We start from the raw sequence: 18,045 nt of genomic DNA on the forward strand, positions 1-18,045 counted from the left end.
AGACCAACAACATCTCAATCCAAGCTAGTGAGTGTGATAGGATGGACCGCCTATGCCACCCTGTCTGTTGCTGCTGGGAGCCGGCTGGGCTTAATTTGCCACCGTTCCCTTTCGTTATCCCAAATGCACCCTCTAACCGCAGTAGGGGGGGCTTAAAAATACTGCCACCACTGGACTCCTTACCGTCATACAGAACCGGGTTCCTTCTGGGTAACTGTCACTTCTATGATACCCCCATTGCTGGTATACCTGGGCTGGTATCCGTGAGCTCTTACTGTGAATCAGGGTTGCTGTGGATGGATCCCCCCTGGCCTATCACACTGGCCAGAGCTGCTGGGTAACGGGCAGAGCGGTGGTGCTGGAAAGCTGGGTCTAAATCTCAGACAGCTGGGAACGAATTAGATTTTGGGTCTAATCTGTAGGTCACAGGATTTTCAGTGTGGAGAAGTTCTCAAGCAGGGTCTTTGAAGCAAGTAATGTTTATTTGCTTTCACACTAGCTGAAGGTACCAGTGATCAGGTCAGATGGAACAAGAATGATACATTCAGTACAAACCAGTGCTGTTTTATACAGTTTTGGACACAACCTCACAGCCAGCCCCCCGAAGTCTGAGTTATTTTTAGTAACAGGATGCAATATGTTTACCCAAACAATGATTTAAATGCAATTTATACTTAACAAAATTTACACTTTTCTGCGAGACCCTGAATCTCATTGATCGTAGATTTCCTTTCACTATAACCAGGATACAGGCAACGGCTCCCTGCCGTGCATTCAAGTGTTGGTCACTCACATTGAATAGACTTATTTAGCATTTCCTGCTTTCCGCAAAACAGACTACCTCTTCACAAATGCCTAATTGGAGATTTCCTTGAGCAAAGTTACAAAACCCCAAACAAGACATTTCCTCTACCAAAATACACAAAAGACGTCCTCAAAAAATTCTTATTGCTTCAGAAATGAATACCTCAGAAATGAATGTCATACCTCTACAAAGCGGTGGTAATCGTATCACCGATGCTGAAAAATCCGACAGGTTTTATTCCTACAAAAAAAATCCTAAATATGAGAAAAACTAATAGAATATAAAGAGACTTACCTGAAAACCGAAGGTCCACATCTCCGATGTAAGCGGCATGCTGACAGGCAGTGATTCCGAAGACACAAGACTTCACTTTCATGTCAGTACGACTTAGAGGAAGGTTAATTTAAAGCGGCAATGTGTGGACCCCGCAGGTTAAGTGTGACGTAGCAGAGTGGGGAATAGCAGGACCAACCAGTACAAAGGCACAAGCACAGAACAAGCCCCACGGGAGCTCAGCTTTAAGACATAAATGACGCTAAAATGAGTAGTACTCTTGGGAGAAAAACATAAAAGTTTAAATGAATAAATAGTTTTGGTCCCAATGTGAAATTGGACTTTTCAATATTTCCACCATGTACGTCCATCAGACCCATAATCACACAAAACTAGGTGCAGATTTTTTTTCTGGGGACAGTTCCCAAAACCATAATGCGATTGTCAATTTGTGAATGTACTAGGTGGATAAATAGGTGCATACTAAGTACAGATACATGATCTGTAATTAGCAGAATGTAACCAAGATGGTCAGACAACCACTTAATTTTTTTTCTCTGGATGCTTCTATATATTTTGGATAACCCTAACACAATTCCAGTTACTTTCACAATGTTTGATAGTTTTTAATATAGTTCACATTCTAATTATCATGTTGCATTCTTGCACTGTCAACTCCCTTAATATTCTTAATTCACCTGTCAATTGCCCATATATCCTGCCAAAGCCATCATGCATTGTTTCACCTCCCTCTCTGAGAGGCGTGTAACCTGTATAATGAAAATCCTGAGCAGTCACACCCTTAGATATAAACTGTATATAATGAAGAAACCAGACAGGTATATTCTTTCTTCACATATAAATAACACAACCTGCTGACATTTTAATACCCAGCTCCCCAATATGGTGAAAAATACCTGCATGCGATGGAAACTACCTATAATCTGCATGGTATTCCAAATTATCTTGATAATCTTGTTTGGCATATTTGTACGTGCTGGTATTGCATCTAACCCCTATTGGGGGGAATACATGAAATCTGAGAACATCAGCTCCAACAATGAAAATGATTATTACTATAGGTACCCAAGTAAGTATATTTAATTTGATTGGTGTGATCAGCATTTTAATATTTTAAGAGTGATATTATTCTCTAATTTGGTTTAGACTCTTGTATAGAGAGAGATGCATTGGGGCAGTGTATTCATTTGTAAGAGAAGACAAGCTTCTCTATTCTCTATTGTTTTTCAGGGGACAAAAATAAAACCAAAATAACTATTAAGAAATCAATGTATTTTTTCTATTTTTTTGAGAACTCCTTTTTATAGCTTGTTTAAACGAGCGTCGTTTAAGCATTTTTCTAAACTTGTTTTTATTAAAGGATTGTGTTACAGTATAGTCATTCTTAGTTATTGAAATACAGAATTGAAACATATATTTACAAACGATGAAGTAGTCAGTATTTAGCAGTGTGTGTGCAAGTACTTCATGAAAATCACAGCTGAAACAAATGTGTGTACAGTTATTGGAGCCTGGTTCTTTGTTTGAAGGATAGTGTCCCAACAATGTAATTTGTGCAGAGTGAATGGTGAGGTTTTGTTATCATGTGAAGACTGGAGTGATTTAATGTGGGACAGAAAGAGAGAGGAGTCGAGGATAAATCCTAGGCAGCAAACTTGTGGCAATACGGAAAAGGTATATGCCAAAGGATAGACAGGACAAATGAGGAGAAGAGACTGTGGAAGCAGGGCCACCTTAACAACAGTATGGGCCCCCGGGCACAGCAGTGCACTGGGGCCCCTATATATATAAATATATAAGTAAAAAAAAAAAAGGATTTTATATATATATATATGTATATATATATATATATATATATATATATATATATATAGTTTATTTTGCGTGAGTGGGGTTTTTTTTAACCACATTTTTTTTCCTAAAACACTACAGTTCTCAGCAGACCCTGAATGCCAGGGCATGGTGACAATTGTAGTTCTTCAAGCAACAAAAAGCAACAAAAAGCAACCATGGGTATTGTGGCACTTGTAGTTCTATAAATGCCAGCATGCCCAAGCAGTTTATGGCTTGCAGGGCATCCTGGGACTAGTAGTCCATGGAGAAAAAAAAGGGGATTTTTCAAATTTTTCTAATTTTCAAATTTTACTCCCGACACCTACTGGCAGAGGTGTTGAGAAGTACCCTAGTGCTTTCAGCACCAAGCTGTTTTTTTCTAGGGGAGGGGATCCATATTGTTTTTGCGGGACAGATTACCCTAAGAAATCCAGGCCAGTGCTGAACAGTGACCTTATGGAAGGGAACCCTACGATATTATAGGGCCTGATTTATTAAGGAAAGCACAGCAAAAATAGGAGTATTGGTCAAATCAAGTTACAAATGCAAGGAGGGCAAATTAGTTTACCATTTTGCACGTAAGAAAAATACTGGCTGCTTTTTCATGTAGCGCACAAATACTTGATGGCTTTATTTTTATACTGAAATTTAAGGTTGATCTAGGCAGGGCCGTAACTAGGGCTGTGCGACAGGGGCGACCGCCCAGGGCGCAGCGCTGAAGGGGGGCGCAATTTCGGAATATTTTAGGTTAATTTGGTTAAAATTCAGGGCTAGGGGGGCGGCATTTGTCTTTCTCGCCCAGGGCACTAGAATTCTAAGTTACGGCTCTGGATCTAGGACATGTCCTACCCCAGCTATAAAATGTCTCCACATTTTAAATTTACTTCCCCTTCCAATGCAACATAGTTTTGCCAGGGTGCAAATGAACTCCTTTTTTTGCTTTGTTTTCCTTAATGAATCAGCCTCAGACTCTCACCAGCCCGGCCTGTCATAGCCCGGTGCTGGTAGCAGCCTCCTCAGGCAGAGCGCAACCACCCCACGTTATGAGCGTTGATGCTTATGGGGGTCGGGGAGGGGGGGTAGTGGGACACACACATTTTTTAATCAGCATTAAAAGGCCAGTCATCATCACAAACTTAAATATTGTCAATCCCTTAAAGCATGTGCTATGTTTTAAACATATTTTCATGCTGCAGACCCATATCACATAGAATGTTGAGTTGCACATCTTTAAAGATACACGAAGCTCATCATATACACAGAATTTATTATATTTTTGGATGTGCTCTACAGGTGCGTTTTTGGCTTACTCTACAGAAGGCCCTTAGAGCTAGATTTACTAAACTGCAGGTTTGAAAAAGTGGAGATGTTGCCTATAGCAACCAATCAGTGTTATCATTTATTTAGTAAGTTCTACAAAATGACAGCTCAAATCCAATTGGTTCCTATAGGCAACATCTCCACTTTTTCAAACTCGCAGTTTAGTAAATATACTCCGCTTAGTGTCTAACATACACAATATTGATTATTACTGATAATATGCATCCCTGCACCTTTGGACTCAAAGTTGTGTGCTCATTGAATTATTTGTGGCAAAACTGGAAGATGTCTATTCAGGACATAGAAAATATGGGTGTATATAATATATTTATTATTCAAAGACTGCATTTTCCCTGAGGCTTTTAAGGCTAGGGTACATAGTGTATGCTAATTTTAACAATCGCTTATGAGAGGTTATAGAATTGCTCACTTGTCACAGACTGGTTTTGACACCTTTACATTGGCGTGTGAAATACACATTAAACTAGAAATCTGGATGGAGCAATGCCTACTGCATTACTATGCTTTATGTTATTCAAACTGTCTATACCATCCAATCTAAAAAATGTTGCATCTTACACTTGCGACTCCTTATGACTGGTTTGGTAGAACAGGGGGAGAGAAAGGACAGGAGAGTGTGTTCACGTCATTAAGCGTAGTCCTAGACACAGATACAGCTGTCATCAAGTGCTGGAGGGCTGGTGTAATGGTTATTATAATCATCTTGAAATTAGTTCGCCACTTGTAAATGTGAGATTCTAACTTTAATAACTGCATATCCTGAATGTCCTATATGACTTTATAGCTGTTTTTACATCTAATATGATAAAATAGTTGAATCTGTTCAGCATGGCCATGCACTGGACCGAGGGCCGGGGCTAGGTTTTGATAACCACTACATACAGTCTTCTCTCAATCTTCCTCTCCAGCAGTACAAAGCCATATGAAGCATTTTGTGCAACACTGGCAAATTGTGCATGAAGGCAAATTCTGTTATTACACACAATAAAAGTGACCCCTCAAAAATGTCACCAACCCCTAACTTGTCTGCCCCCTATACAATATAAGTATCTTGTTGCTTTATTTCAGTATAAATAAAATTCTTTGTTTGGACCCTATAACTCTATCAACTCTATCAACCCCTGAGTAAAATATATTTATTTCATATTATTAATATGAGGAAAAGTAGGTCATTAAATGTTAGGGTGTAATCTTTCCATTAGTTCATCTGTATTTTCCTATATAAACCTCATAACATATATCTATTTCAAACTGCTACCAAACAAACACTCTATATATCCTTAAAGAGCATTACAAAAACTCTGCAGTAGTAGTCTAAAAAATTCAATTATTTTTATTAAGCAATGTATTACAAAAATGTGATCACATTTTTTCTAGTAATTAAATTGGAAAATTCTTCTGCAAATGCCATTATACCTAGGATTGTCCCCGTTAACATGACAGACTGGCACTATCCCATGGGACCTCTAGTTGTACTAGCCTTCCTGATCTTCCCTGATATAAAGTGCTTTCTTGTACTGAAATGTTGAATTAAGTGAAAATAATAACAACAATGTAGAAGCTTATAGTCTAAATTCTATAACATACATATACACAGACAGAGAGAGAGAGAGAGAGACACTAGGGTCAATTTAATAGCAGCCAATTAACCTACTAGTATGTTTTTGGAGTATGGGAGGAAACAAGAGAACCCGGAGGAAACCCACGTAAACACAGGGAGAACATACAAACTCCACACAGATAAGGCCATTGTCAGGAATGAAACTCATAACCCCAGTGCTGTGAGGCAGAAGTGCTAACCACTAAGCCACCGTGCTGCCCATATAGAGTATCCATGTGATATGTAAGCAGATAAAGGGCAGTTAAGCTATTGGTTCCAAATTGGTGACTGGTTCAATGGTCACAAACGTGTTTGCAATTCAATCTTTAACATGTCATTCGATTTTGTGGTTCGAAATTTGCACTCCATGTTTGTTGTTTACGCTTCAGGTTAGCTGTTTCTGTTTGTCATTCGTGTTTGAGTTTTGCTATTCAGATTGGCCATTCACAATCAAGGTTTGCTGCATGTGTACACCTAGCCTGTCGCTGTCCATCATCATCATCAACATTTATTTATATAGTGCCTGCAAATTCCATAGTGCTTTACAATTGGGAACAAACACAGTAATAAAACAAAACTGCATAATGCTCATGTGCAAACCTGTTATAGCATTGTTGAATCGGCTTGTACCTGTTTTCAATTCCTTTGAATTTTAACATTTTTATTTTGATTTGATGAACTGCATGGGTTTCCTCTGGGTGCTCCGGTTTCCTCCCACACTCCAAAAACATACTAGTAGGTTAATTGGCTGCTATCAAAATTGACCCTAGTCTCTCTCTCGCTCTCTGTCTGTCTGTGTGTGTATGTTAGGGAATTTAGACTGTAAGCTCCAATGGGGCAGGGACTGATGTGAATGAGTTCTCTGTACAGCGCTACGGAATCAGTGGCGCTATATAAATAAATGGTGATGATGATGATGATGGTTCAAGAAACGGTCTCCAGGTGGCTCGAGGATCGCTGGCAGTGAGCATGATTTTATAAATAAACAGAGATGTTCTGATATCCAAGAAGTAAGAATTTTATAGTTTTACTTCTTGAAATTCAGAACATCTCTGTTTATTCCGAATAATTCCATAATTAACAAGTATATACATACATACAGTGGTCAAAGTGGACAAGTATACAGCGGTATCCCATATCGTCGCTTATCCTACTGACTTCATTGTAAATCTATCAAATTCCATTTACTTCCATTTTCCATACCCCCACTTCTAAATTTCCACATTGACCACTGAATATATATATAATATAGTGAGTGGGGGGTAGGGGACCAGGTGTCATCTCCTGGGGGGTAAGTGGTAGTGTGTAGCAGTCAAGAGATCACACAGGTCCAAGGCCTCAGTCAGTTTTATTAAGCAAGAAAATAATAGAAACTTCAAAATAAACACCTTGCCTGTCCAGCACTAACTAAAGTCACTCCTGACTAACAAACTACAACAAAACATAAGACATTCTAGCACAGTTTTGTCCCAGCAAAGATCAAACTTCCTCTCACAGAGATTCTGTAGTCCTTTTCCCCAGGTAGTGAGACAGTGCATCCACTGCTTAGCAGCCTTTAACCACAGCTCCCAGGTGCCAGCACTATTCAGTCTCACAGCAGAACAGAAGACCTGGACTGGGTCTTGTAAATGGAGCCTACCCTTCTCACTCCATCTACAACCACAAGGACCCTTTACCAGCTTTTCCTTAAAGATAAAGCTCTCTCTGGGAAGCATTTCCCAAATATAAACACTCTCCCTGGGGTTTTAAAACACACAGGTCATACAGAGATTAATATACCTGCATGCAAATACTATTCCAGAGTCTGTTCCTTCTCTTATGGAATAAAGAATTTATAACTTGAAAAAGTCCCGTGAGTGCCTCCTAATTATATTATTTCATAAATAAATAAATATATATATATATATATATATATATATATATATATATATATATATATATATATAGTATATCTCTTCTTTAAATAGATAATTAGATTGGGTGTGTAACATTTTGCTTTTTCACGTATTTGTTTCTAATCTAAATTGCACAGCATTGGATGTTCACATTTTAATAAGGTTTTGGTCACTCCTTAAATCAATGTTCGTTAGAACTCTTTGTTTCACACACTATTAATATAATTTCTAAGGCTTATGAAATAAGGATTAGTAGCCCACCACACTCCCATAAATGTCTTATTTCTTTTGTTATGTACAGGATATTATTCTTTCTTTCTTTCATTCAGCATCTGTGTCCTTGTTATATTTTACTGACCTGTTGCACTTTAAACAGGGTCACAGTGTAATTGAATTTGGGTTTAATGATTTAATATCTAACTACTGATTGTTATGCTTAACCTAAATATGTTTGATTATTATCAGAACTTAGCAAAAAGCATTAAGGTCCATGGTGACCTTCAGCTCAGCTTGTAGGCAATGCTTAACTTGAATAAGTCTGAAAGTTTATATGCACTAACTGTATGACATTCATTTGAAGTGGCAATAAAACAAAGAAATCAAAACATTTGAACGCCCCCCATGTATCATGCATCTAAGTAAACATAATAAAATTATACTAAGCAACATCAGTTTTACAATAAAGGTCATTTATGAAAATGCAAATCCTGCAGGCCACAAAACATTTCTGTTTGCGCAAATGCAAATATTTGTCCACCTCGTGCATATATAACTGCGTATCCTCATAGAGAGTTTTGGAAAGCCGCTTTAATAAATCAGGATTTGCAGAATTTTGGGTCAGACTGGAAATGCTGATGGAGAAAACGATAAAAAAACTTCTGGGTTCAGCCTACTACTACCATAGGACATAACCCCTTTTGGGGTCAACTTTTATTGTTTTCTCAAACTACTACTCAGTTTAGCCTCATTCATGTCATTCATTAATCAGGAGATGATTGAACATTGGGAGGACTGTCTTTATTACATGTCACTTTGCGTGTTTGTTTTTATTACATTGGTTGAAATGTCCTAGAATTGCAGCAACGGTGCCCCATTGCTTATATAGACCAATGTCTAATTTTCACCAAATCTGGAGATGTGTAAAAATCGAGACTGTCTGTGGGGAGAAAATTGCTCTGCAGGTTTCCACTAACCAGGCAACGTCTAATTTAACTAATATCATCTGACAAAATGAAATCTCCTTTTTGTATGTGGGGACATTTAGCAAGGAACACCCCAACCCGCTCCTCCCATCGAACAGTGAGAGGTTTTGCACCTCCACGGGTACTGGCATTTTGACAAGTAAAATTGTGTGTTGTGTGCAGCTGCATAGTAACAGGCACAAATTACACATGAAAGGGGTTTTCCCTAGAGCATCGGTACTCCTCAGCCATTATTGCGGCCCCTCAGAAAGTTATTAGCCTCTTGCGTCTTCTCGACGTGCTGTCGAGCGATCTGAGGAGAAGTCAGCCAGAATGCCCCAGAATCCCATACTTTAAGAGGATGTTTGTTCACATTTCCTCGCTTCCTGTCTGAGCAGTATAGGGGCAGAGCAAAGTGGGATTGAGTCCTCACGCCTTCCATATCAGAACTGTGCAACAGAATGGAGGCGTTAACAAGCACTACTGTGGAGGAAGGTGGAGAGAGAGGGAGCTGTCACACCTGTGCCTGTCGCCATCCTTGTCTCTCCTACTTGCTTATCTTCAAGCACGCGCCCAAGGATGAGTCATTGGCTTCAGCCTTTGCCATGGGAATATGTCAGGATTAAAACTTTATTACATTTTCTTTCATGTTTTCTTTTTACTTTGGAGAACAACTATTCCCTTAGATTTTAAAATTAATTTAAGTTTATACCCTTTGTTCTGGCACTTGTAGTGCCTCAAGTATGTACTTTAAATGGTGTCTCCATATGGAAATATTAAGTGTTGCCATACTAGAGAAAGATAATTATTGCCCCACTGGTAATGAAAGAGTAAGCCATTATAATATAATAAAATTAAATAAAAAAAAACATACATATAATCATTAATGAAATTTGTTCCACTAATTTATTTCATTTGTCCCTCGTAAGATAATTAATAATAAAATTTGCCCCTCTAAAACAAAAATCATGATTACTCTCGTATTTAAAACTTGTATTATGTCTCCTGTTATGTTAACATTGGCCAGATAGCTCAAACTGCATGCTTTTTTTTCCCGTTCAATCTGAGTTTCAGGTTGTGCTTAATCTCCGGGGAGTTCGACTAAACACAGGCGGGATAGGTATATTATAATCAACACAAATTGCCAGAGACTGGATTTAGGAAAGTCAAAATCACAGGTTAATACATATGGCGATTTTGCACATAAAATCGCGGATGATCTCTCGCAATTTGTGTCGATTTTAAATCGTTGAAAAAAACGCAGCTTGATAAATTTACCGCCAAGGTTGCAGCCTAGTCAACCTATTGAATAATCAGCCCTGGCAATGGGAGACATACAGATTCAGTTTACAGCTAAATTGTGATTTCTTTCATTAAAAAACCAACAATTTCATAACTACCTTCACTCAGCATTGTTTTCCATATTTGTATTGTTTTTGTATTGCCATGCAATAAAATGATATAAAATTTGTTGCAACACAATCATTTTATTTTCCTAAGGAATTTGACTTCACAGGTGCTAAAAATTTGGCGTAAATAACAAGTGTAACACTGGGGTAAATCCAATTACCGGTGATGTGGCACCAGGGCTGGATTAAGGGAGTGGAGGCACCTTGGCTAAGGGCGCCTCCATTCCCCTGTGAGGCCCCACTGTGAGCCACCCGCCGTCCCCCGTGAGGCCCCCCTTGAGCCGCCCGTTGCCCCCTTGAGGCCCCCCCCAGTGAGCCCCCCAAGCGCTTACCTCCCTCTCCTGTCACTGTAGTCCTCCTTTCGCGACGGGTTGTAAGCTCCTTACTGAGGAGATCTTGTGAGAGTGAGACTCATAGTCTCACTCTCAGGAGATCTCCTCAGTAAGCAGATTACAGTGACAGGATCAGTAGCATTGATCGGGGGCACCCCCGGCCCGATCAATAATGCTGCTGAGCACTTTCAAGGGCCCCCTGGATGCCTGAGGCCCCTGGGCTGTAGCCCCTAGTTAGACCTCGGGTTAATCCGGCCCTATGTGGCACGGGGACATCACCGAGATATCTGTCTGTGCACATTGCTAGCAATTACGGTACGAAACTCCATAACATCAGTACAAGGTGTCTCCGTGGACGTTCCAGAGACAGCTCGCACTAAATTGAATCTCCCCCATGATATACTTAACTTAAAAATAATAAAAATGATAACAAATATTGCATTTTAATAATTTAATAAGTATTACCAACAAAACAGCAATATAGACTTATTTTTTATAAGCCTTGGTTGTAGTTGATTCATGTTCTCGGTATTCAGTTGGTTTGAGGCCCACTTGTACTTTTAATGGCTCTTGTAACATTTCTCTTGAGTACCGCAGGCCTAGAGGGTTTCACACAGAGAAGATGTCTGAAACTTGTTAAAATGCTGCTCAGGCAAAAAAGTGCTTCATAGAAATTATAACTATTATTATTTTTATTTCTCTCCAACTGTCACATGAAGGATTAAGTAGCTGTTGACAAACTGCTTACGTTGAACCTTTCAGGTATTTTTTACCTATCAGCAGGAAAATGGTTCTGAAACAGCTTGCACATTCTGCAGAGTGAACACCTCTGGTGTGGCACCATTCTTAAACTACTTTAAGACCTTGAGTAAATAATGTTATCATTAGAGATGTGTCAAAACAAGGTTTGCAGGTACTTCTGGCCATTTTGCAGAGGTGAGAGGTTCTTCTGTTACAAGTTCTGTCTTCGAACAAGACAAACTGATAAAGCCAAGTTGCAGCTTAGTGCCTGCATAGTATAGTATTTTTTACGGTTTTCCATGTGAACAACAAACTGCAAACATAAACTTTGAACTAAAACCAGTAATGTTTGCTGTTCAAATAATTTTTTTTAAAAAAAAATTAAAATAAAGAACCGCTGACAAGACAGTATACTTTATGTTCCATGGCTCACAATGCCTACTTGAGGATTGATGTAATATTGCTCAACCACGATTAAACCCTAAAATTTGTTTTTGTCCCAGGCACATCCAATTGTATGATCAGCCCTTTCCCCTAATCTGATTGAGCTTTCTGACCTAGAATCCCATCCTCATGTCAAAATCTTTAGTCATTTCACATGGTGTGCAGTGGTTAGCTGTGACCAGGAACACTTAAGGTCACATTCTACTATTTAAACGTGCCAAAAATTGTGGCCAAGTGTGAATATGCCACAAAGCAGTTTTGAAGTGTCGTTATATCAGCAAGACTGAAGGGTACCATGTAAAGTCCTGGTTGAATGGTCTGTTCTATACCACACTTGTGAAACGGAAAAATGTAAGGATCAATGATGGCGCCCTTCTACTGCAGAGAGCTCCATCTAGAAGTATTGAAATAGCAACGCTTGGGAAGTCTTAAATCTGGTGCAAAAAGAAAGTATAGTTTTGTTAGTATCAGCTTATCAAATAGCACACAGCTCCATGTGACAAGCATGAAGCAGAATCCTCTGTATAATATAAATATATATGATATAAATATATAATAAAATAAATAATATTATAGATAGAGGATATAATAAAATATATAATATAAATAAATATATAATATGATATAAACTCATAGGATCAGCTTCTACGATCATTAGTTCTGCAGGTGAGCATCCTTACCATCTTTTTTTTGTCCCCCAATAGGTTTTCAAGATGTCCATGTCATGATCTTTGTTGGCTTTGGCTTTCTGATGACTTTCCTGAAGAAATACGGGTTTGGCAGTGTTGGGTTCAACTTCTTACTTGCTGCATTTGGAATACAATGGGCTCTTCTTATGCAGGGATGGCTCGGCAACTTTCCAGGGGGCAAGATCCCTCTCTCCGTAAAAAGGTGACGATATATAGTAATATTATGACAAATAACACTGTTTTAATAGGTTAATGTTGAGCATTGATCTTCACAATTACCAGATATCACAAATACACTGTATTTTTTTATATACACTGATCCTACATTATAACAGTACATTTATTGCAGAGATTCTTAAATAAAATAATAAAAAAAAAAATGGTTATAAAACTGGTTCATTTATCTGCTCTAAAGTTTGAAAATTTGCAATATATTCTTGAAAGTTAGATAGACTAAAAAAAATTCAAACAAGGTGAACTGGTTCAACCATAGATCAGCTCAATGCCTACAGTGTATAGTATTTTAACAGTTTTCCATGCGAACAATAAACTTCAAACATAAACTTCGACTTTAAACTAGTAATGTTTGCTGTTCCGTGGATCACAATGACTACTCGAGGACTGACATGATTTTGCTCAGCCACATCTTTACTTTGCCCAAACAATTATAGGAAAGAGAATCCCTAAATAAACATGTGTCAGACTTTGTGATCCTTGCAAAGCCTAGAAGGTTTAGGGGTAATCTGTATTAATTATTTCTAAAACAAACCTGCTAAAATCCTTATATGTCTTAAAACATTTTTCATTCTTTTTTGAGAAAGGGTATAGGGTGATTTTTGCAACTAGATAGAGGACCAGAAATTCCAACCATAATATACTGTCTAAAGTTCCACAAGAGATTTTATGTATGATCCTAAATATAGTCAAGTCGAATTTCAAAATTACTACAATCTACATCTAACAAAACACAAATTCACCCATACCTCGACTGAGGGATTAACAAATTCCTTTCTGATGCTAGGCTTCCCAAACTGCCTCACCAGACTGTGGAACAGTTTAGTAGAAAAAGCACTGTCTATGAGATTATGCAAGTAATCAGAATGCAAAAAGCAGGAAATTTGCACGGAACTTGAGAGTAGTTACGACCTTATTTAAATCGCAGCGGATCTCAAGATGCATTTTGATTTGAATCTGTGTGTAAGTACGCTCTACCTAAACGGTACTTGCCTTGCATGGACAGACAGAACAGAATACAGTATACACATAAGTGTATGTGCAATATAAGGTCACATCAGAACGCACACAAAAAAATGTATATTGTAAAATAAATGAGCAACGGTATAAATAGTAATACAAATATGCATATGTTTACATTAAATATTTATAGATGCGTTTAATGCATATTGTCTATACAATACCTTTTTATAGTCTATCTTACTTGCATAAACATGTTGGGCCTAAGTCATTAAGGAATGTAAGGCAAAAAAAGGAGTAAATGTTCTCCGGGACAAACCATGTTACAATGCAAGGGGTGCATATTAGTTTATTATTTTGCACATAAGTTAAATATTGGCTGTTTATTCATCTAGCACACAAATACTTGAAAACTTTATTTTTACATTGAAATTTAAAGTTGATCTAGGACATGTCCTACCTCAACTCTAAATCTGTGCCCACATTTTAAATTTACCTCCCCCTCCAATGCAACATGGTTATGCCCAGGTGCAAAGTTACTCCTTTTTTACTTTTTTTATGCTGTGCTCTCTTTAATGACTAAGGCCTGTTATGTGCTATCTAGTGGCATGCATAAATGTCGTTTTTGAAACAAAAACAATGCTGTGACAGTCATCACTATCAGTCAGCACTTACACCTGCGCTGTAGCTGGTGCAAATGAGAAGGCTGAAACCAAGCTTACTTATGAGAAACTCAGAAATTGAATCGGCTGCATCTGCATCTGATCGCTCTTGGGATGCCCTTACTGTACATGGTCTATGTTAGTCTGGCCGTTCCCTCCCCCCGATCCACACCTCAAGTCCTAGCATATTGTGTCATTTGCGTTCATTGGCAGAAGGTCCATTTCTGAGCATGCATAGATCTATTTCAAGCAAGATATGCTATGCACATGGACGTAAACTTGATGCATGCAAGTTGTAGACCCATACATCCCCTGTATCGGGATCTAAATCTCTGTGCTAAAATATTGAGAAATCGGGTTCTTCCAACACTGATCCAATATGATTATTTGAGGTTCATCCCATGATGTCGGGCAAGGGAGAATACAAGAAGGTTGTTAATCTAATACAGATCATAAGTTCTAGAAGGTCCACTGCCGCAGTCATTTCTCTTGGTGCTGAAAAGATGTTTGATACGATTTAATGGCAGCTTATGAATAAAACCCTGAAGGCCTATGGAATGTCCAGTGACATTTTACTGGGTATTCAAAATGTTCTACTCAAATCCAACAGCTTGGGTCATGATTAATGGTACCAATTTGGAAATGGTCACCACACAAAACTGCATGAGGCAGGGCTGCATTTTGTCCTGTTTGATTTCTCTCCTGGTGATAGGGGCCCCTAAAGGCTACCTAACCATACTAACCAGCAGGGAGTTTACCCAGAGATACCAGACAACCACTCCCGCAGCAAGTCAGCACTTATGGGACACCTTTTAGCCTATACCCTGCCCCAATACCGTGGACGTGGGAAAGTATTTTCAGACCCAGGCAAAAAAATTAAATAAAGAACATGATGTTTATTGTTAACACAAACCAGCAGTGATATAAAGCTTTTATGAACAAGTGTATACATCATTCTATACAACCATAATATAACTAGTACATTGGTCACACTCCAACAGTCCTACGGTCACATGTCTCTTATTGCCACAATGGCAGAGGCCCAGTTCAAGTGTCACCCCGCTTTTATCAGGCACGCATCATTACAGGACCCACAGAGTTCGGGTAGGATGAAGAAAATAATGCCTGATTCTCTCAAGTCAATTTTGCAGCCTCTGATTTTTGACTGTTTAGCGGAAGCCATAGCCCCAATCACTTCCTATCTCCAAGAGCCTCTCGATGGTTGCCAGGCACCGCTTTTTAAGTGATTCCCATTATATTGGATGCCTGGCATCATTGAAGAGCCAGCCTTCTTTGTTGTTTGGCTTTGTGGCCCTTATCTTCTTGGGGCTGGTTTAGGGCAACTCCTCTCAATCCTGTCCTCTGGATTCCCTTGCTGACAACGGCTCTGCAAAGATGAGAAACATGCACAATAGGTTCCAAAATTGTTCCCCATAAGGCCTTAATCCTAGATTGTAAAGATGAGTTGCGTTCTCCTTAATGGAATAACGCCGTAGAGTAATTTTGAGTCTGTTAGGTATTCACAATAACTGGCAATTCCGATCCGCCAAAACAAAGTCCTTCTATTTGGAATGGGAAAGATCAGTGCTTATTGCTGTGGGCTAACGGGTGTTCCATGTATTTCTTTTGGTGCACCAAGGATATTGCCTTTTAAACATTTTCACACAGTATAATAGTATTTAATCTACAACAATGCCAGATAGTGACATTTAAGAAACATAAGAGGACATGCCACAGGCTTTCTATCCAACAAGAGGAAGGGACGAGTGCCGGTGGTAGATTCCATTATGTTTCCTTATCCTTTAGTGAAAGTGCCAAGTACCCCAATCTTGTCACACCATTCTCTTCTTTGTCATAGCGGACAGACCTCCTGTCACAGTCTTATAGGAGCATCCCAGTACAAGGTGCATTCTGGCAAGCCACAGAGCATCCTGTAAACAAAACACCTGGGAGTAAATGTATTAAGCTGCGAGTTTCTGGAGTGTTTGAAAAGTGGATGTTGTCTATTGCAACCAATCAGATTCTAGCTTTCATTTTGAATTAGAATATACTAAATAAATGATAATTAGAATCTGATTGGTTGCTATAGGCAACATCTCCACTTTTCAAACCCGCCGGAAACTTGCAGTTTGATACATTTATCCCCTGGAATAGCCCAGAGGCTGTTTCTTGGATCATAGTCTTAGTCATAGTCACTGATTCAGGGCATTGAATGGGGTATGAGCATAGGAAAATGCAATTCATAATTGGAGCTGTACCATGGGTAGCCACTGTCTGTTACTGGACAGGCTTCTAGCATACATGCATGTATGAACCTATTGGGGTGTTAGCTGGAAACCATGTTATCCCACTCAGCTCTTTTAGTGATTAAAGAGAGCCCTGGAGTAAACCCTGTAGTGTCATGGACTTTGATGATCTTATGCATAAGCTTTGGTTTGGTCAGACTTGAGTCTTTCATGTTAGTATTCTCTGACAATCCTGACAATATCCAGGTAAATGGTATCACATCTGTAAGAGCCTGAGCTGATAAACTTCAGCTGAGGCACCTTGATAGACTCAGGTGGATGAGTTGAGATGCAGAGTTAGGTGCACACCCTTGGCAAAGATACTTCTGTGTATCAGAGGTGGATTAAGGCTCTGGGGGGTCCCTATGATGTAATACGGCTATCATTTTAGACAAATACATGGGCAATACTGTGTGCATTGTATTGTTAGGTACGTGCAGCTCTCCCATCAGGAGCAGAGCAGTATGAAGCAGGACATACCTCCCAATTGTCCTGGCAGTCAGACCAAATCCTGACTAAGTGGGTCAATCGCCCAAATTCATGATTGTCCCACCAGATTCAGGAAAGTTGGCAACTGTCCTGCTCTCTCTCCTACCTGGTCTTGTCACTTTCACTACCTGCGACTGTTGGTATCTTAAGCTCGGTTGCGGCTTGTCTGGATCCTGGAATACATGGAGAAAAGACAGGTACATAAAATTTAGAAAGCCCCTAACCAGTACTGGGGGCAAATGTATTAAATAGCGATTTTTGAAAATCAACGATATCCGAGCGACTTTGCATGGTAAATTAAAAGCTGCAATAGCTTTAAAGGCAAGTTTTGCCTTTAAAGCTATTGCTGCTTTAATTTATGGTAAAGAAACAAACCTCATTTTTTTCATTGGTTTGCTGCTTTAAGGGCAAGACATGGGCAAGAAAACCAGAGGCACCTTCATGACATAGCTTGCCATGTTCATGATAGCTACCTATTTATCCATGTTCAATTTACAGAAAAAAGTGAAAGTACCTATTCGTACTACTATGTTAACCTAGATACATCAGGGTTCTGGATTATTGCATCTGAATCTTTTTAAATTAAAGATTTCCGGGCACAAAAAGCAAGTCTGTCTAAGATAACATAACACTTGGGGCTCTATTCTGGATGTGTTTTATTTTAGAAAACAGGTTGTCTGCTTCCCCCTAGACACCGATGCTTTTTTTTTCTATGTTCGGTTTCTGCTATCCTGCATCATTTATTGATCTTACCTATTAGCGATTTATTTTTGTAGTGGCGTTATTGCCCATGGCAACCCAATTAATATATATGATAAAGCAAAAGCAAGCCTTTTATCTGGTGCAAACAC

General features: G+C 39.0%; 1 protein-coding gene across 1 annotated transcript in view; it reads left to right on the top strand.

Annotated features, from left to right (window-relative positions):
• Nucleotides 1-1,915: 1,915 nt before the first annotated feature.
• RHCG (Rh family C glycoprotein) overlaps nt 1,916-18,045 on the top strand; it is a 45,248-nt gene continuing 29,118 nt past the window's right edge. Inside the window, exons 1-2 of the mRNA XM_075207771.1 lie at nt 1,916-2,168; nt 12,580-12,766. Coding sequence (XP_075063872.1) covers nt 1,982-2,168; nt 12,580-12,766 — 374 coding nt within the window. The 5' untranslated portion in view covers nt 1,916-1,981. The remainder of the gene's footprint in view (nt 2,169-12,579; nt 12,767-18,045) is intronic.

The sequence above is a fragment of the Mixophyes fleayi genome, chromosome 4 (genome assembly GCF_038048845.1).
Source record: "Mixophyes fleayi isolate aMixFle1 chromosome 4, aMixFle1.hap1, whole genome shotgun sequence".
In the NCBI taxonomy this organism is placed as follows: Eukaryota; Metazoa; Chordata; class Amphibia; order Anura; family Limnodynastidae; genus Mixophyes; species Mixophyes fleayi.